The 22549-nt window shown below is 36.3% G+C and overlaps 1 protein-coding gene across 1 annotated transcript; it reads left to right on the plus strand.

Annotated features, from left to right (window-relative positions):
- The first annotated feature begins 20319 nt into the window (after positions 1-20319).
- LOC109154961 lies at positions 20320-22287 on the plus strand. The gene is made up of 3 exons (XM_019302690.1): positions 20320-21560; positions 21647-21746; positions 21838-22287. Exons 1-3 carry the CDS (start codon positions 20320-20322, stop codon positions 22285-22287), a joined length of 1791 nt encoding a protein of 596 aa, XP_019158235.1.
- Positions 22288-22549: the final 262 nt, after the last annotated feature.

The raw sequence follows: 22549 nt of genomic DNA on the forward strand, positions 1-22549 counted from the left end.
ATTGAAGAAAAGGAAACGTGGTTGTACATTGAGGACATTGAGGAGGAAGACACGCGCAACGTGGGTGTTGAGGATGACACAGTCTTCATGATTTGAGCCACAATTATTTTCCTAACAATCTCCACCTTGGATCAAATTCACTGTGAGAATTAAAATCTGCAACAGTCGACTAAACTCAAGCACTACTTGAATTTAGCAATAGGAAGAGCCTCGGAATAGCAGGATGAACCACTATGCGACTGAAAGAGCATAGGCAACTATGTTGGTTTCATCATCACTAGCATACCTAGCAGGGTTTTTAATTGTCCTCCTAGGACGATCCATAGCAATGGAATACTCTCGTTGTGGCTCGACGAGAGGTGTTGTGCTAGTAGATGCATCATCTTTAGTATTACCGTCAGCAGTAGTAACACTATCAATAGGCCTGAACTCAAACTCCACCTTCTCACCAGTACTCTGTGTCTCACCTGTACTGGGAACTTTTCCAGAAGAAAGTATTGCATTTTCATCAAAAGTGATATCTCGACTCAGAATGATTTTCTGAGAATCAGGAGACCATAGACGATACCCTTTTGACTCAGAGGCATAACCAAGGAAAATGCATTTAACAGCTCTCGGGTTTAATTTACCCGTACTAGAATGAGCATAAGCAGGACATCCAAAAACTCTTAAGATAGAGTAGTCAACAGGATTACCTAACCAAACTTCTTCTGGAATTTTGAAATCAAGGGATGAATGTGGAGATCTATTTACCAAATAGCAAGCAGTAGAAACGGCCTCGGCCCAAAAATCACGCCGTTTCCATAACCCAGCATTAGAGAGCATACAACGAGCTCTTTCCAATAGAGTCCTGTTCAAACGTTCGGCAACACCATTCTGTTGGGGTTTACCAGGCAAGGTCTTGTGCCTGGCGATTCCATTTGCCGCACAAAAGTCATTGAAATCTGACTCACAGAACTCCAAGCCATTGTCTGTCCTGAGCTTCTTGACTTTTTTACCTGTCTGAGTCTCAACAAGTATTTTCCATTTCTTGAAAATAGAAAATGCTTGATTTTTATGTTTCAGGAAATAGACCCAGACTTTACGAGAAAAGTCATCAATAATAGACATAAAATATCTACAGCCTCCCAGGGACTGGAATTTAGTTGGTCCCCACAAATCGGAATGTATATATTCCAAAACATCTTTGGTACGGTGTGTAGCAGTAGAGAAACTAACCCTCTTTTGTTTCCCAAAAACACAATGCTCACAAAATTGTAATTTACCCGTACCTGAACCACCAAGGAGACCTTTCTTGCTCAGGAGATGCATGCCTTTCTCACTCATATGCCCCAGACGCATATGCCATAATTGAGTGAGATTCGCATCAGACATCGATGAGGATACCGCTACTGAACCTGTCACAGTACTGCCATGCAAGACATACAAGCTTCCAGAACGAGAAGCTTTCATGAGAACAGAAGAGCCTTTGATGACCTTTAGAACTCCACCTTCAGCTATGTACTTGCACCCAGAGATTCCAAGGTGCCCAATGATATCAGATTGCGTTTCAAATCAGGGATATACCGAACATTGGTAAGAGTCCTGACAACGTTATCATGAGTTTTAATCTGAACACTTCCAATTCCACTAACCTTGCATTGGGTATCATTACCCAGCAAGACAACTCCACCATCAACCGGTTCCAGAGAGATGAACCAATCTTTGTGGGGACACATGTGGAATGTACAACCAGAGTCCAAAATCCACTCAGTTTCACTCCGTTTCTCACCGGAGCTAACAGATAACAACACATCACCATCTGAATCACTTTCAACAACACTAGCTTCAGCGGACTTCTTTTCTCTCTCTTGCTTGTTTTTCAACTTGAAGCATTCAGTCACATCATGACCATGCTTCTTGCAGTACTTGCAGGATTTGTTGGACTTACGTCCTTTGGACTTGGATCTAGAATTTTTATTGCTACTCCCTGATTCAAGTGAACGACCCCTTACGGTCAAGCCTTCACCTTTGTCCTCAGACTTAATTTCAAAGTCAAACTTTTCTTTGGACAATAGGTTCGACTTAACATTGTCGAAAGTAAGGGTATCACTACTATTACCATACAGCATAATTTCTTTGAAATGCGTGTATGATCTAGGGAGAGAGACAAGCAATAAAACAGCGCGATCCTCATCTTCAATTATAACATCAATATTTTCCAAGTCCAATAAAATAGAATTGAATTCATCCAAGTGAGATTTAATAGAAGTACCTTCCGTCATACGGATTGTGTACAGACGCTCCTTCAGGCGTAGCGTGTTCGCCAGAGTTTTGGCCATGTAAAGCGTATCCAGCTTGGACCATAAATCTGACGCAGTCGTCTCACTTAACACCTCACGTAGAACCTCTTTAGACAGGCACAAAAGAATGGTTGAACGTGCCTTGTCATCCAGATCTTCCCAATCTTCATTTGTCATTGTAGCCGGTTTCTTCTTCTTCCCAGCTAGCGCTTTCTTCAAACCGTTCTGGGTTAGAACGGCTTCCATCTGAACCTTCCAGATAGAAAAGCTAATTTTCCCGTCGAACTTCTCGATATCGAACTTGGTAACAGTCGACATCTTTGAAAATAATTCTCAAATAAACCGCTCTGATACCACTTGTTAGGAATATAGCGGAATAATGCGGAAGCGAAGAATCGGAAATTGAGAATTATAGAAGTTAAATAATAGGGAAAATATATAAATGAATAAATTATATAAAAGACAAAAGAATTAGAAATAAAGGAAATATATATATTATAACTTAAAAGAGTTGAAAGAATATAATATATATATATCTACGTGGGAAATGAAAGAAAGCAAATGAATGAATTCAAAATATATTGAATTGATGTGTGAATGAGCAAATACAAAGCAAAATCACTAAGCTATTTATACACTAGGAAATAGAGATAAATGCGGCAGTGTGTATTGAAGAAAAGGAAACGTGGTTGTACATTGAGGACATTGAGGAGGAAGACACGCGCAACGTGGGTGTTGAGGATGACACAGTCTTCATGATTTGAGCCACAATTATTTTCCTAACAGATGTGACCCGACCTAGAGATCATCAATTTAATTAATTTAATATTATTTTATATTACATACAAATATAAATATTCTCAATAATAAAAGTGTTCATTTTACAACTATCACAATACATTTTTATATCTTAAAAGAGTTCTATATATTTTTTTTATCAACACTTTGAAATACTCCTTTTGAGCTTTCTTATCTTCTTAAGAAAATTCAATAATTTACAAACCAAATCACAAAAAAATAAATTAATTAAATTAAATTAAAACACTACACAAGAACCTTGTGCTTAGATGGCACCTCTGTGGCTCCCTTTGAGAGAAGGTCACAGGACCAAACCTGGTGTGTGGGGGGTATTGACTCTTTGAGCTGCAGTAGTTAGAGAAAGTATAGAACCGATACTACCTTGTAAAAAAACAATACACAAGCACACCATGCTAGGAAAAAGAGTATTACCTTTGAGATGCTTTCTCAATTTAGTCTCTTTTGCACCCTAATTTTTGTTCTTCAAATCGAGGAAAGAAAGGACGAATTTATTTGCATTTTTAAAAAATTGCAATTTTTTTATATTTATTTTTCATTTAGATAATTATATTTTTGTATTTATATATTTTATCACAAATTTACAATATACACATAACTAACAAAATTTTGAGAGGTGTTGTTGCATTGAAAATGTGATAAAGATAATATTAAAATATTTGAATATATTTTTGATAAATATTGATATTATCTAATTTGTTTAATTAGATAATATCAAAAGAGTTTAAACCTATCAAAACTCTTCTATCCTACCGCTATAAATAGGAGTTTTTATTTCATTGATTATCAGTATGAAAAGTTACAGAAAAGGAAGAAGAAGATACACCCATGCTAATACATGAGGGAAAAGAGGTTACAACAAACTGATGATGAGTAATGACTCTAATGCCCCTTTTTCATATTTATTTGACTTAGTAGATTCAATAGCTTCGGTTGCTTCATTCTCTTCTTCAAGCTCTGGTGTGCTGCTCTCCAATATCCCCTTGTAAGCTAGATTATGAAGGTTCTGAGTGCCCAGCTTAGATATAAATGTTTGGAACAAGGAGGTAGGCAGGGCTTTAGTGAAACCATCAGCTATCTGTCCAGATGATGAAATAGATAGCAATTTGACGAGCCCTTGGCTGACTTTTTCGCGAACAATATGGCAGTTGATTTCGATGTGCTTTGTTCGCTCATGGAACACATGACTCTCTGTGATGGCCAATTTGTTATCATAGAAAATTGTTGCAGGCTTATCTGACTGTATCCACATATCATGAAGTAAAGAGGTTATCCATTGCACCTCACAAACAGTGGCTGTGAGTGCTCGATACTCAGCTTCAGAGGATGAACGGGAGTGCTCGATACTCAGCTTCAGAGGATGAACGGGAGACGGTGGCTTGCTTCTTTGTCTTCTAAGAAACCAAAGCATGACTAAGGAAGACATAGAAACCTCTGATAGACTTGCGTGTCTTATGATGCCCAATCAGAGTCAGAGAATATGTTCAGGTGTAGAGCATCATTCTTTGGATATAACAAGCCTTGGCTTCTCATTTTTCCATAAAAGACTCATGCCACTACTAATGTCCACTTCAAAAAAATCAAGAAAAATATGTCAAAGAAGAAATTATTTCTTTCCAACAACCTTTATAAAACAAAAGAAATCACAACCCTTTGTTTGAGGCCATGCCAGTTGCACCTAGCAGGGCTACTTACTCTGAAGGAAGAGGGTAAAGTTCTCATTCCGGTGCCTTTTTGATATAGCGAAGGACTTGGTGTGTTGCGCTTAGGTGTTCAGTGGTTGGCGTATCTACAAATTGGCTAAGTTGTTGGACTACAAATGTGATGTCTGGCCTTGTGGCCGTGAGATATAATAACCAACCAACAAGATGCATGTATTCAGTAGCATCCTTGAACATGGCACCTCATTCTTTTTGCAACTGATGTCCTGGAACCATGGGGGTGTTCACAGGCTTGCAAGAGAGAAATCATGCTTCATTTAATATTTCCAACGCATATTTTTGTTTGCATATGTTTAAGCCTTCACTGCTTGTGTGAGCTTCAATGCCCAGAAAGTAACCTAGACTGCCCAGGTCTTTGATTTTGAACATGTTGTCAAGAAACCTCTTGAGTTCTTGAATTAAACCCAGGTTGGAACTTGTTACCAAGATGTCATCGATATATACTAGTATAGCAATAAACTGCATACCACCACCTTTAACAAACAATGACGAATATGATTTTGATTGTTCAAAACCTCTTCTATACAATGCACTGCTTAGTCTTGAGTTCCACTGCCGGCTAGCTTGTTTCAGCCTGTAGAGAGATCTTAGGAGTCTGCATACTTGTCCCGGTTTCTCCCCTTGAAAATCATGTGGCAATGTCATGTAAACCTCTTCATCTAGATTCCCATGCAAGAAAGCATTGTTAATATCAAGTTGGTGTATATGTTATTTATGGGATGCATCTATAGCTAGGAAGATACGTATGGTAGTGAGCCTTGCCACTGGGGAAAAAGTTTCAATATAATCAATCCATAGCTATTGAGTGAAACCCTTGGTCACCAACCGAGCTTTGTATCTTTCTATTGAACCATCCGCTTTTAGTTTCACCTTATACACCCACTTGCATCCAATAGGAATCTTCCCGGGTGGTAGATCAACTATTTTCCATGTATCATTTTCTTTTAGGGCTTTGATTTCAGCCGTCATTGCCTCCTTCCAGCAATCATATATTACAGCTTGGTTATATGTTCTTGGCTCATCAAGAGAGGTTACTGCCATATAGAACATCATGTGTGACTTAGTGAGAACATTATACGATATGACTTTGGATGGAGAGTGAGGAGAGGACTTCGTTTCCATGAGAGCATCACAGCAATAGTCTTGTAACCTGTTTGGGGCACGACGATTTCTTTCAGATTGTCTAGGATGAGTAGGGGGGTTCTGGAAGTATGAGGCTCAACGTGGACTTCCTGAACCACAGGACTGTTTTGCGTGCCATCATCTGTGTTTGCCTGGCACTGCCGAGTATGTGACTCTGCTGGTGAATTTGTAGCTAAAAATGGCTGCTCAATACCATAGCTATGTTGATCATTTACTTCAAAATCCATGGGGGTGACTATAGGAATCAAAGGTAATGAAGGCTCTGAAAGTTGGCCTTGCACATGCTGACTGGCTTCATGCTTAGACACGGGGAATTGGCTCTCATAAAACGTGACATCTCTATAGGTAATGACAGAGCCATCATTCATATCATATACTCCCTCCGTCCCATTTTATTTGTGTTACTTTCCTTTTTAATTTGTCCCATAATGTTATCCACTTTCCAAAATTAAACACCATCACTATCACTCTACTTTTCCAAATTTGCCCTTATGCATGTGTATTTCATACTTTTATGTTAATTTATTATAATTTGTACTATCTAGTACTTATTGTAGTAAAAATGATAAAGACTATTATTATTCATTTTACCTACTTTTATATTCTTTATTTAAACAACCAAGATAATTTTGTTCTTCAATTTTAGTTTTTCATTCTTGATGAGCTAAATTAGTGGTGAGCATTCAATTCTTACCGAAAATAAAATGACGAAATAAATAATCGATATCGAATCGATCAATTTTTTTTTGATCAATTATCGGTTACTCCGTATTAGTTTTAATTGATAAATTTGGGTAAAAAAATTCATTATTTGATAAACTAATTATGAATGTTCAAAATTTCGATTATTCGATAAATTGATTTTAAATGTGTTATGAGATCTAAATTAGTGGTAAACATTCTTACCGGAAAAAAAAATGACGAAATCAATAACCGATATCGAATCATTCGAAAATTTTTGTTTTCGATCAATTATCGATTACTCCGTATTTGCTTTAATTGATAAATTTGCAATCAAATTTTTTTTGTTATTTGATAAACCAATTATGAACATTCAAAATTTCGATTATTCGATGAATTGGTTTTAAAAGGGTTATGAGAGTTAAATTAGTGGCGAGCATTCTTACCGGAAAAAAAAATGACAAAATGAATAACTGATATCTAATCGATCAAAATTTTTTGTTTTCGATCAATTATCGGTTACTCCGTATTAGCGGTTAAAAAATTTTCGTTATTTGATAAACCAACTATGAACGTTCAAAATTTTGATTATTCGATGAATTGATTTTCAAAGGGTTATGAGAGCTAAATTAGTGGTGAGCATTCTTACTGAAAAAATAATGAAATCAATAACCGATATCGAATCGATCACAATTTGTTGTTTTCGATCAATTATCGGTTACTCTGTATTAGTTTCAATTGTTAAATTTGGGGTCAAAAAATTTTCGTTATTTGATAAACCAATTATGAGCGTGCAAAATTTTAATTATTCGATGAATTGATTTTAAAAGGGTTATGAGAGCTAAATTAGTGGTGAGCATTCTTACTAGAAAAAAAATGATGAAATCAATAATCGATATCGAATCGATCAAAATTTTTTGTTTTCGATCAATTATCGGTTACTGCGTATTAGTTTTAATTGATAAATTTGCGGTCAAAATTTTTTTGATAAACCAATTATGAACGTTCAAAATTTCGATTATTCGATGAATGGCTTTTAAAAGGGTGATGAGAGCTAAATTAATGGTGAGCATTCTTACAGAATTCAAATTATTTTTAATTGACATAACTGATTGAAAACTAAACTTCGGTTTTTTGTCGATTAAAAATAGTTATTGAATATTGATCGTAACTGACCCGTGCTCACCCGTAAGCTAAATACTCCATAAATATGACGTTCGGTTCACTTGGGATACATCGTTCCAAAATGAAATAAAGGCAACAAGTCCTACTCTGTTGGTCCCAAAAGAGGTAAGGTAAAAGTCTAGAGGGAGAGAGAGAGAGGGGGGGGGGGGTGAATAGACTTTTAAACTTTTTCGCACAGCACAACAATTGCTAAGGCAACAGAGAAACCAAAACTCTTAACTAGATTGTTAGAGTCTGGTGCATAGTGGAAATAATAAATGATACGGTGTGTGTGTGTGTATTTGTGCCAAGTTTATTCTCGTGAGAAGCAAGCAAGAGCAGTAAGTAAAGAAAGCGGTAAAGAACACAAGGCAATTTATAGTGGTTCGGAGGTGGTGTAATCCTCCTACTCCACTTGCTCTTATCTCCAAGAGCAATTCACTATATCCACCACTACTTGGTCCATAGATACAATGAATTCTGTGATCTAGTGCTTTGATCACCAAGCCCGCACTAATCAAGCCCAGTGCCACCAACATTGCTGCTTCGGGTTTCACATCGCCACGCTACTTTCCCAGGATTTCACGACTTCGCGTGACTTCCCCCCCCCCCCCCCCCGTCTTCTACGCTCCGGTAGAAATGCTTCTTCCGTGATCTAGTGCTTTGATCACAAAGCCCGCACTAATCACGCCCAGTGCCTCCGACACTGCTGCTACGGATCTCACAACTCCGTGTGACAATCCAGGATTTCACAACTCCGTGCTACTTTCTCCCCGACTTCTACACTCTGGTAGAACTTCTACTTGTTTTTCTCCAAAACAAGTTTGCCTTGCTTCCAACTTCTGAGACTCTATAGTTGATCTTCAATGGTGCACTAAGTCTCTTGTAGTTGATGAAGATTTTAACACTCTTGGATATTTCTTTGTAGGCTCTATATCACTCTGAGTGTTTATCTCACTTAAGAATATATCAATTTAAGCTCTTGAGATGGAAAGCTCTTTTGATTTTCGTATGCCCTGTTTAGCTCTGCTCTTTGCTCTTTATTCTTGCTTCTTGCCCCTGCTTTCCACTGCTTCAATTTTCATCCTTTTATAGCTGGTAATGAGAATCTGTCTGTTGGAAAGAAACGTTCTCATTTTTGAATTTCTTCTAGCTGTGTAGCCTTTTCAGAGGATAAGATAACGTTGCAGATATGTTAGAGATTCTCTGCAAGTTGAGCTTCAAGTCCACGCAAAATGGCGTCCCAAAAACTTCATCTGGTGTAGATCACGCATTTTGGGATTTCGATCTATCTTCAAAATAATCCCTACTAGTATTTTTGCCTTCATTTCCCATGTTTCACGTGAACTTCTTCCCTTTCTCACAGATTCTCTTTCCAAACTTCATCTGATGCATTTAAACTTGGCTTCATTTAAAATATGTAACTTCATCTGATGCATTTAAACTTGGCTTCATTTAAAATATGTAACTTCATTTGATGGATTTAAACTTGGCTACTTGGCTTCTTTTAAAATATGTGGGATGTGAGATTCAAACTTGTAACCTTGAATTTAATAGTTCAAGCTTCTACCATCTCATCCATACAACCATTTGGTTATTATCTCGTTTCACTTGGTGTACTCCTTTCTTTCCATAGATGCTTGATTTCTAAGATAGCTTCATGCAAACTTCAAGTCACGTTCTTTCTTCTTCGGGAATTCTTCGGGAATTGTTGAGGGATTTCTTCTTGAATTTCTTCATGGATTTCTTGAGAGATTTCTTCATAGGTTGAAAGTCTTCATAGAATTCATATCTTCATGTATACATCTTTATATGCGTACATCTTCCTCTTCTGTTTGTCATTTTCACTAGGCAAATTCTTGATTTTAGGCTTGATATCTTCTTCATCCATTTTCCTCAACTAATGGATTTATTTTCCCTTTCTTGGTCTATGACTCTTACGAAAATAAAATTGGGGTTCTACGATTTACGATTTGGCATATCAAAATCTATTACAGTTATTCCTAACATACTCAAATCTTAGGAAAAACAAAGTTAAATTCAAACATATAGATCTTCAGTTTTCACTATTCCAGTAAAAATATTTTAGAAAGAAAACAAGACTGAAGCCAAAAAAGAACCGAAATAAACATAGGTAGAGCACTGCACATCTCCAAGAATCCATCAACAACAATTACTATAGCTCAAGCAATTGTATATCTAGAAAAGAAAGGAAGCACAGGATTTGAAGCACAAGAAGCAAGAGACAAAATGTTGCTGACAATAAAAACCTGCAAAATTAAGAAGTAAAGGGAAGTGAATTTGATGGTGCATTTGTTGGTGAAGGGGTTGTTGCTATCCTTTGAGACCATTCTGTGTATAGAGCATATAGTCAAAAGTAAACTATGAAAATCATCCCATTCTGGACCTAAGACTTTTAATGTAACACCCCTGATTTTTGAGATATTTAAAAACCCATAAAATAAAGACTAATCTATTATTATTTCCCAAACAGAGCATAAGCTAACATAATAGTCGTGGTGCTATGCCACATCTGAGCTAGAGAACTCAGATGTACAGGCTAAACTATCTAACAAAGCATAAACCACAATTAATATCTAAATATAAGTCAAGGCACGCAGGCCATCTTGTCAAGGCTAGAACTATCTAAACTAAGTCCACGAATCCAACTAGCGCGCTCCGAAGCTACTTGACTGTACCTGAAAAACATTCGGTGTAACAACCGTCAGCGAATAATGCTGGTAACCCACTCCAACGCTTTAAGTACAATATAGGTAGATATAAGAAACTCATTTTGAAACCGGAATACATATATACTTACGAGAATCTAGTTTAAATCCAAGATCAAGACTCAAGGCACATTAACGGACTCAACAGTATAGAATACTCATAAGAACTAACATGCATCCGCAGAACGCAATACAAGACATAACAGGTAGATAAGCATACAAATAACAATTAGAGGCAACGAAGGCATTCAAGACAATCAATTAGCAAGTAGTCATCAGAGCACACAATTCATCCTCCAACCTTATACCAAGTTCCAACCTTGTAGCTCCCCTCCGTCCTTATATCAGTTCCAACCTATACCTCCAGGCCACCCTTATATCACCACCCCTTATCCCTCAGGGCAACTACATGCCCCCACCAATAAACCATCTATCAACCACCAACATATCGAGATGGTGTCGCAGTGCCATTCACATGATCCGCACCCCTAGTGCCGATACCAAGGGGTTAGCGCATATAGCTCTAACATGACAACGCAGCACTTATAACCTGACCCATGCTCAATGACAAGCAAGTCTAAGGTGGGTTTGTGCCTTCAACACAGTAACCGCTATGGCCTGTACCTTTAGTACAATGATCGGGCACAAGTGGTGCCAACCTCCAACAATTCATTTTCACTAATCACAATCTAATCATCATCATCATCATCATTATTCACACCGGCCATTGCGCAATGACCATGATACTCATCATCATTCAATCAATTAACAGATAATCAAATAACAATCAAGACACAACAACAACGACACGTATTACACATAAATTCCTAGAATGATACCCGAAATATAAAACAAGACTCATACACGACAAACGGGGTACAACGGGCACTACAAAAAATTCACGAATTTCCGACGTACCTTTGGGACGAAGATGGTGTAAGTCGGTTCTTCCGACTAAAAAACGATGAGCAAAACAATTGATTTATTTTTTCCGATATTCTTTATTATAGGTCGGTATTTTTGTTGGTAAATATATACCGACATATCAATTCGTCGCTTCAAATCCCAATATTAAAGGAACAAAAAATATAGCGGGAAGTAGATGGCGTTCTTGGGAACCTGCGAAGAAAAGTGTCACCTTTCCAACCTTATTTCCTACGCCAAAGAGGAGTCAAGTTCTGCTGTTCAGATTTATTTCTCAAGTTTCTTCCTTTCCAAGTGAGTTCTCTTCTACTGTTCTTGTTCTACCGGCCTAAACCTTCCGTTGTTATTCTTTTTTCCCTTTCCATGTGAGTTCGCCGGCAGTCAAGAGTCAAGGTAAGGATTTATATTATGATTTTCTTTACTTTCCTCTGTCTAGATTTGTTTTTGTGGTTTGCATGACATTTAGAACTATCATTCTTGGCTAGGATAAACAATTTGTATTTTATTTTGTTAAACTATGTTTTTTTTTTTTGGATTTTTAATTATTTCTGGTATTTAGTTTTTTTTTTTTTGGGCGTGCTTGGCCTTAATCTGAACTGCGAATGAGATTAGGGTTTAGAATTTATCAATTTTTTTGCCTTAATATGAATTTGTGCTTCACTTCTTGTCCTTCATATGAATTTCTTGGCCGGGAAGTTTACTGTCTTATGCATGCTTAGACAAGTTTTTTGGAAAACCAGGCCACCAGTAATTCACAACTGGTGCTAAAAGTACTGCTCTTGTCAATCTGCTTATAAACAGAAACACTTCAACAAGGATGAAACTAATCAAGATTGACTAAAAAAATTGAAAATTTAAAGGAGAGAAGACCTTCATGACAATAAATAGGCTGAACTTTATTTCAATATTGTTCTCTGTTTCTACTATTTTTATCTTTTGGTTATGTTATTATGATTTTTTTTTTTTGCTAGAAGTGCTTTATTTTTATTTTGAAATATAATATATTTTATGGAGAATATTTGAACTGAGTAAAGATCGACTCTTCTATGAGTGATACATGAATAGAAGAGACAAAGGCAATAGCTTTTTGGCTTCTAACTTAATAAGAGGCAGCTTCGCCATCTTCTTGCTCCAATCTGTGGTGGTTTAATATTGTAAGGTTTTGCTAGTATCAAATCATGTACTACATTCCGAGGAAGTGCTCAGCCACAAATAGGCTGATCACTTCTAAGGATCATGCATCTGTCCAGATTAATGCTGGTCATTTGAATGACAATGGTGTATATGATGGAAAATACACCATCTTTGCCTTTTGTGGATTTGTTCGTGCACAGGGAGATGCAGACAGTGTTCTTGATAGGCTCCGGCAGAAAAAGAAAGTTGAAGCTTTCCAATGGTGATGTCTACTGGTGGCTGCGTTTAATGTTGTACACATTCTGATGTGCATTTGGTCTGGTTTTACAATGTTGTACACTCTAAATCATATCCTTGATTTTGAAGTATGAGTTTTACACAAATATTTGTTGTTTTTGTCTTAAAGTCTACTTGAAACTGTAATGCAAACTTTGAATCCTTAAAATTATGTAAACCATGATCTGCTCTGTCTGTTTTCAAAAAAAAAAAAAAAATAATAATAATAATAATAATAATAATAATAATAGGGCAAAAACTCAATGTTGACATAAATCAAACAAAGTGTATTTGGCTCACTTAGCTTCTTCATTATTAGTATATTAATTAGTGAGAGAGTTTATTTTGCTATAGATAAAATTGCAATTACTAGCTTATACTTTATTTGTTTTTTCTTAGCTTGTTATATACTTATATGTATTGTAAACATAATATTTAAAATGTTGTAGATGCCACGTAGCTTAACAAGGCAAGGCAAGTCTGGATCAAGCTCCCGTAATCGTGGTTGTCATAGGGAGGACGACCCTTTCATACACCCATCAATGGAGTTCTTACTAAATGCTGATCCAGAATTTCAACCCCTACGTCAAGATAGGCGTAACTCATCATTAGGAATGAGTTGTGGTAATAATAGTGACCCTCGTGACGCTCGCATTGTTGGTGCTCAATGGCATATGCGAACCCCACATTCTCCAACATCCACTGAAAGTCCTATAGAGGGGCCAAGTAGGACTAATAGTGCCTCTAATGATTCACTAAGCACAAACCCTCCAACTGCCGCATCAGATGCAGGTGATGCAAGGAATGATGAGCAATCTGAAGTGCCTTTGGAGAGGGGTGGATTACCAATGATTATTCCTGTTGGGAAAGATGGTTTTGAACCACATGGTGCAAATCGTGCTGTGATTGACTGCATTAAAAAATATTACAAGAAACCTATAAAATCATACAAGGAAGCACCCCCTCGAGGTTAGGGAAGTATAGTTTAATGAGTTCAAGGTTAGTGTAATAATTTAAAAGACTAGCTCTTTTTTTTTTTTTTTTTTTTGTATTTATTAAAAATCCTAACCTTTTTTTAATGTTCATAGAAAAAGTACAGATGGAGTCCTGAGCATGATGCTGCTATTCAACACAATTTTGATGTAAAGGCTTCTGAAAGACTCTCAAACACCCTTTATGATGTTCGTGCAAAAAAATCCCGTCCATATTGGATCACGCCAGAAGTGTACAAGGGTCTTTGTGAATTATGGAACATGCCTAGCTATATTGCCAAGTGTGAAAAGAATAAACGGTCTAGAAATAGTTCACATGGTGATGATGGTCCCTCTTCACTCCACACTTGCGGATCTATACCGATGTTTGAACATCGTAGGCGATTGGTATGCATTTATAATCTTAGTTCTTTATATGTATTACTTAACTACTATTTATTTATATAATTAATTATGTATTATTGTAGAAAGAAAAACATGGTGGACAGGAGCCTAGTCCTGACTTGTTATATCGAGAAACACACACGTAGAAGAAAACTGGCAAAGTTGTTTCTGTGAAAGTACGAAAGGTTTTGGTAAGTTGATTAATGACATTGTATATGTGCATACAAAATAAACATATTAACATCAAGGTTTTATTCAATGTAGGAGACTGTAGAAGAACTGAAAGTGACTCAACCAACGATGAGTGAATCTGATATGTGGTTAAAGGTTGTTGGTGGACCGAAAAAGGGTGGCCAAGTACCCGGTTTCGGTAATGATGCTGCTTTTTACTTTCCTAGCGTTTTCTCACATAGTTGCCAAGCTCCAGCAGCACACACATCCTCATCAACTACATCCTATGAGACTGAGGATCTACTTCAACGAGTAGCTGAACTTGAAAAAAGTAATAGTCTCTTCAGGGTTGCATTAGAAAAGCTGTTAGGAATGGATTGTTCTTCTATTCTTCAATCTAATCAAGCGATTGTTAATATTGGGAGACATGTTAATGATGGTAATCAGTCAGTTGGTGTAGATGGTGATGGCACAGGAGTTACGGCAACAGATGATGGGGGCATGGTATTGCCAAGGGAAACTGAATAGTTGTGTTATGGTGAAGGTGCTAGAAAGTAGATACTAATTTTTGTTATGCCCTTTTTTTGTAACTAATTCGACGGCAACAGATGATGGGGGCATGGTATTGCCAAGGGAAAATGAATAGCAGTGTTAATGGTGATGACACAAGTGCTAGAATGCATGTACTATTTTTTGTAATGCCCATTTTTTGTAACTAATTCCATCTGAAGGCAGGGTACCTTTTCTGTAATGCCCTTTTGTAAACAGATGTTGATATATGTTTCTTTTGTAACCGATCCAAAGGCATGATATCATTTTTTGTGATGCCTTTTTTGTATTGGAATGAAATGTAATGAAATGAAATGATGATGAATATTAAGTGATGTTAGTAATTATCCCTTTTCTGATGCAACCTTTTCCTTTACTGATGATGATTTTCTAAAAATTGCTATGGAGAAGATGAACCCCCAAATTGCTTTTATGAGAGGTGCTATAATGACCAAGACAAGCATTAGTGCAGCTCAAAAAAAAAATTTGAATTTGTACATCTTTTATCTCATATCATATAAGAATTGAAAAAAAATAAAAAAGATTTGAATAAATTGGTTCATATGAAATTATAATAATGTAAATGTAAAGATTAAATCTTGGTATGTCATGCATTTTCAATAACAAAAAATTAATTAAAATTTAAACTTAGTTCAAGTGCTCAACGTAACTAATACTAGAGAATAACTTGAGAGTTGGTTTATATGAAATTATAATAATGTAAAGGCAAAAGTGCCAAATCGCACCATGAACCAATTGCGATTCTTCATGCCGCACCCTGACCTTTCATATATGCTGTTTCGATGCACAAACCATCAAATTTTGTTCATCTAGACTTTTTAGCAGGTTGCCATCAAGTTACCCATTATAATATGCTGATGTGGAGGTATTTTTTATTGACTTATTTAAATATGTATTAAAAATATGACATGTCATTTTTTTTTACTTTCTCAATATATTTTTTTTCTCTCCATTATTCTCCGGCTGATATGTTTTCGTGTCTCATCTCGGACTCCCGTTCCCTCTTGACGGCGACGTCGGGGGAGGGCGGACCTCTTTTGCCGATGAAACTGGGGTTTTCGACTCGTCGGAAGTTGGATGGTCGCGGCGGTTTTCGGCGTTCCCGATGGGTTTTACGTCGCCGCTAAGGTTTTTCCTGTATTTGGTGTCTAAACGACAGCTACGGCGTTACTTGTTTCTTGAAATGCTTTTACCGGTGGTCATCTGAGATTATCAACGAAGGAAGTCCGACGGTCACCTCTGTTGGAAAAAGTTCTTCGACGTTTTCAATAGTGATTTGCCGTGCGTAAGGTTAGCGTTGACTTCGCTACTCCCTTGGTGGTTAACCTGGGTTATCTGACCCCCCCCCCCCTACGCGGCTTTGGATTCCGACGCCGTGTAAGGTTAGTAATCGCCATTATCTCTTCCTCTTACTACGTTTCTCAATCGCCCACAACAGGAGAAAAACCAGTCACAGGAAGAAGAGTAGGTCGTCGGTCACTGCCGCTGCTCCTTCGCTTAAAGAATCGTCGTCAACGTTCAATGCGAAGCTAGGGACACTAAAAGCGTCGCTGCCTCCAACTGGAAAAGAATCCAAGGCGGTGGATGAAAATTTGTAACAGGTTTCAGCTTTCGACGTCGGACGGCCAGCAAGAGACGACGACGGAGTGTTACCTGAGTTAACCCGAGAAATGGGTTTAACACCACGCCGGAGATTTTGTCGTGTGGGATTCTTGGAAAAAGATAGATGAAACTGAAAATTTCCATGACTCAGATTGATTGCACGCACACGAAAGAAAGCCTTTGTGTAGACTCTCTTCTTGTTTGCCCTGCCGAGTATAAACCCAGGTTAAATTAAAGCGTTTGTAAAGTTTGAGGTTAGCATCTTCTTTTATGTGTGCCATGGCCTAAACCTGTGTATTTTATGGGACTTCTCGGCTGTTTGGTTCAGTTTTCTATTCTCAGAATAGTAGAATAGTTTCTGAAAACCATGAAGAACATTTAACATTAGGTAACATAAAAACAGTACTATGTAATGTTGTCTCTGTCATTCTGTAACGCTAGGGCAGTACCTTTGGGTTGTGAGATTGGTCAGCCGGCTGCATAATGAAGGTCGCGAAACTTCGGGGCGATTTACAGAGGAGCTCAGTCGATGGCGTTGAAGATCAGTTGGATAGCCTTCAGTCCACATCAGCACATAGACCTTGAAATGAGTGTTGAATCTTAAAAATAAGTCCACATCAACACATAATTGTTGCCATGTCATCAAGGTAACCTGGAAACCTGCTAAAAAGTCTAGACGAACAAAATTTGATGGTTTGTGCATCGAAACAGCATTTATGAAAGGTCAGGGTACGGCATGAAGAATCGCAATTGGTTCATGGTGCGATTTGGCACTTTTGCCTAATGTAAATTTAAAGATTAAATCTTGTTATGTCACGCATTTTCAAGAAGAGATAATTAATTAACAATGAAACTTAGTTCAACTACTCAATTAGTATTAGTATTAAATGAAATTATAATAATGTAAATTTAAAGATTAAATATTAATTTTAAAAATAATACCTTCATTATATTTTAAAATTTATAGAGAATAATTTTTTTAATTTTAAATATAATAAGTTGGTTTTAAAAGTAATAAAAATAGTTATATGAAATTATAATAATGTAAATTTAAAGATTAAATCTTGTTATGTCATGCATTTTCAATAACAAAAAATTAAAATTTAAACTTAGTTCAACTGCTCAGCGTAACTAGTACTAGAGAATAACTTGGTTTATATGAAATTATAATAATGTAAATTTAAAGATTAAATCTTGTTATGTCATGCATTTTCAAGAACAGAAAATTAATTAACAATGAAACTTAGTTTAACTACTCAATTAGGTTTTCAAAAAAAAAAAAAAAAACTACTCAATTGATATTAGTATTAGTATTATATGAAATTATAATAATGTATATTTAAAGATTAAATATTACTTTTAAAAATAATATCTTCATTTTAAATTTTATAGAGAATAATTGTTTTAATTTTAAATATAATAAGTTGGTTTTAAAAGTAATAAAAAATAGTTATATGAAATTATAATAAAGCATATTTAAGGATGTAATTTTCATTTAAAAAATTAAAATTCGCGGGTGAATTATTAAGTTTTGCGAATGAAATTTCACAAATATGCAAACATCGACATTTCCCGTGAGTTGAGTGTTTGAAATAAACAAATATATATAATCTTTCTTTTTTCATCTTTCCACATCCAAAGGAATCACGTCCTCCCCCAATATTTAGCCCTAGATACAATCTTCTCCTTTCTTTCCTTCTACATCGCCTCATTACAATGATTTTTCCGTCTCCATTGTAGTCCATCGAGACCAGTCTGTGAGCGGAGGCCTTGAGACGACTTCGACTTTGCGAGGCGGTTTGGCGGCGAGGTTAGTGCCTTAGTGGAATAGTGGTCTTCTTACTCTTCTATACGTTTATACTACATGTACTCCTGTAGAACAGCTGAGATGTGGCCCTGCTGTAGGGTGGTGCCGTCTCTGTCTCCTGTAGGCTGCTGCTGCCTCCGTCGATGGCAGTGGCTGGTACTGGCTCCGCCAGTGGCGGCGGCTGCTACTCCTTAAACCCAAAAAAATAATTGAAATTGCTATTTTTTTTAAACCATTGAAATTGCTACTAATTGTTAAATTTTCAGTATTCTTAGATTTTAGTGTGTTGTTAAATTTCTAGTATTCTTAAATTTCCAGTATTCCTCAACTTTCACTGACAGTCTAAGTTAACAATTGAAACTGTTAAGGTAAATATTGCCTGTTGTGTGGTTTTCTTCATAACTATTACTATAATATGTTATATATTAATGAACTAGTTAATATAATTAAGTACTTCATGTAATTTGATTACTTTTTCTAGCATTTTGGAACAATCATTTTATTTTGTGGATAAATTCATTTAATTAAACTTTATTACATGTGCACTTATTTAATTAGAAGAATAGATATAAATGATATATCCAATCACCGAAGGTGGATGTATAATCGATTAATGCCAGGAAGGAGGGGGTTACATGAAGCATTTATTGATGGTGTTGATGAGTTTGTGAACTTTGCAACTGCACAGTCCGAGTATCAAAATAATGAGGTGATAAGATGTCCTTGTAAAAAATGTAGAAATCTATATCATTTAAAGCCTGAGGATGTTAAGGTTCATCTATACAAAAAAGGATTTGAACCTAACTATTGGGTTTGGACATGCCACGGAGAAGAACTACCTCAACAAAGTGGTGAAGCAACGATTAATGATTCTAGGGGAAATGCACAAGATGCAGAATGGAATCAATATGAGTCAATGTTGTGTGATATTGCTGGTCCAAGTTTCAACCCAAATATTGATGAAGTTGAAGGTGACATCCCACATGAGTCTTCAAAGAAATTCTATGACTTATTAGAGTCAGCTAGACAACCACTGTGGTCCGGAAGCAATGAAGAAACTGAGTTATCATACACCTTGAAGATAATGGACATCAAATCCACATTTAACATACCACAACTAGCAATATATGGATGCAATATTACAACTACATAATCGGGCATTTGGTCCTAATCGTGTGCCTCTAACCTATTATCAATCACAAAAAATGATTGGTAAATTAGGTTTGGGATATGACAAGATAGATTGTTGTGTGAATGGGTGTATGTTGTACTACAAGGATGATGTGGAACTAGTTTCATGTAAAGTTTGTGGAGAAGCAAGATATAAGACTGATAGGCATACCGATCTCATCTCAAAAAGGTTTCACGAAAAAAAATGTACTACTTTCCCCTCATTCCTAGGTTGCAAAGGTTGTATGCATCGCCTAACTCCGCAAAACACATGCGTTGGCACTTTGAAAATCGCCGTGAGCCAAATGTTATGTGTCATCCATCAGATGGTGAGGCATGGAAAAACTTTGATACAATTTACCAAGAATTTGCTGCAGAACCTCGGAATGTTAGGCTAGGATTGTGTGCAGATGGCTTTTCTCCATTTGGTATGAATGCTAAAACATATTCATGTTGGCCAGTCATAGTTGTGCCCTATAATCTTCCTCCCTCAATGTGTATGACAATGCCATACATGTTCTTATCTTGTGTAATCCCAGGAAAAAGCAATCCTAAGGCAAAAATTGATGTGTACTTGCAACCACTCATTGATGAATTGAAATTATTGTGGGATACAGGTGTAGTGACTTATGATATCTCATTGAAACAAAATTTTTTGATGAAGGCTGCATTAATGTGGACCATTAATGACTTTCCCGCATATGGGATGTTATCAGTTGGAAAACAGCAGGAAAACTAGCATGCCCTTATTGTATGCATAATTCAAAAGCATTTTACCTAAAGAATTCTAGGAAAAATTCTTGGTTTGATTGCCACCGTCAATTCTTGCATCTCAACCATCAGTTCAAAAGAAATAGAGATGGGTTTCTCAAAAAGGTGATAGAAAAGAGTAGAATTCCTCAAGTACATACAGGTGATGAGTTGTTTGAGCAAGTATCTACCTTTCCAAAAATTACAGAAGGTGTGATTACTCGACAAATTGGTTATGGACACAAACATAACTGGACGAAGAAGAGTATATTTTGGGATTTAGTATATTGGAAAGATCATTTGCTCTGGCACAATCTTGATGTTATGCACATTGAAAAAAATGTTTTTGATAATGTGTTCCATACTGTGATGAATGTTAAAGGCACAAATAAGAATAAAGATAGTGTAAAGTCTCGATTGGATGTACATGAGTATTGTAACCGACTGCAATTACATTTAGTTGAGCATAATGGAAAAGTGTTTAAGCCGAAAGCTAATTACACTTTGGAACGGGATGAACAAAGAGTTGTGTGTGAGTGGGTGCAAAATTTGAAGTTGCCAGATGGGTTTGCATCAAATGTAGCAAACTGTGTAAATGTTAATGAAAACAAATTGTGTGGTTTGAAAAGCCATAACTGTCACATCTTTATGGAATGCTTGATGACAATTGCGTTTTCTTTGTTACCCCATACATGTTGGAAAGTTATAGCAGAACTAAGCATTTTCTTCCGTCATCTTTGTTCTGCCACACTATTTGTGAATAAGGTTCAAGAATTAGAAGAGAGCATTGCACATTTGATTTGTAAATTAGAAAGAATTTTTCCTCCAACATTTTTTGACTGTATGGAGCATTTACTAGTTCACTTACCGTATGAAGCAAGATTAGGAGGACCAGTGCAATACCGTTGGATGTATCCATTTGAAAGATTTCTTAATTTCTTAAAAAGAAAGATAAAGAATAAGAGTCGGGTAGAAGGTTCTATATGTGAAGCATTTATCATTGAAGAGACTACTACTTTTGCTTCATATTATTTTGAAGCTCATGTGCAAAGTAGATATACAAGGATTGGTCGGAACTTAGATGATGGTGGAGTTAATAATGCAACACCATATACACTATCTGTGTTCAACCTTCCAGACCGCCTTATGGGTGCTTCAAGCAAAAGATATATGGATGAAAAAGAAGCTGATGCAGCACATCAACATATTTTGCTCAATTGCGAAGAAGTAAAACCAATTCTAAGGTACTAGTCATTAAACTTTCATTAACATTTTTTTAAAGAAAAATGTAACCCAAATTATAAATTACATTAAGCATTATGTTTTTTAGGATGTTTGAAGATGGATTGTGTGCATTAAATCCTGGGATTACAAATGCGCAAGTGGACAAAGAAGTTGAAAACTATTTTGCAAAGTGGTTTCAAACTTATGTAAGTATTACAATTATATATGTATTTGGTTTACAACATTTTTTATTACTGTAATTGTGCCTAAGCTCATTAATTGTATAAAATAATTTAGGTAAATCATTACAGAGATGGGTTACAAAACAAATTTCTCATTGATTTAGCATGTGGTCCACTGTTGGAAGTCAAAACATACTCTGGATACATTGTGAATGGGTATAAGTTTCAAACATATTCATATTGTAATGGCAAATCTACTACAAATAGTGGAGTGTGTGTTAAAGGGACAGGACTTGCTGAAGGTGAAGCTGATTTCTATGGCATTTTGAATGAGATTGTTGAAATTGAGTACCCAAATCTACCAATAAAAAAGGTGGTTCTTTTCAAATGTGAGTGGTTTGATCCTATGCCTAATATTGGTACTCGAGTGCTCTCTGAATATAGCATTGTTGAGGTGCGACAAAACCGAAGATGCCAAAAGTATGACCCCTTCATTATCGCTCAAAATGCTTCTCAAGTTTATTATTTGTCATATCCTCGAGGTGCTAAAGACAAGTCAAATTAGTCAGCTGTAATAAATGTAAGATCAAGGGGCACATTTGATGACCAATATAATACAAACTTAATACAGCCTTCCAACAAGAAGTGATACTGACAGGAGCTATTAGACATGCAGAGTATAAGGAGGACCAAGAAAACTTCTTGCATGAACCATATGAAATGGAAGAAGTTGATGGAAGTTCATTGTTTGAACAAACTCATGAACACATCAATGACAATAACGATTTAGATTCAGAAAGTGAATTTGAAGGTTCTTTTTATGATAC

Source organism: Ipomoea nil, unplaced genomic scaffold (genome assembly GCF_001879475.1).
Source record: "Ipomoea nil cultivar Tokyo-kokei standard unplaced genomic scaffold, Asagao_1.1 scaffold2662, whole genome shotgun sequence".
NCBI lineage: Eukaryota > Viridiplantae > Streptophyta > Magnoliopsida > Solanales > Convolvulaceae > Ipomoea > Ipomoea nil.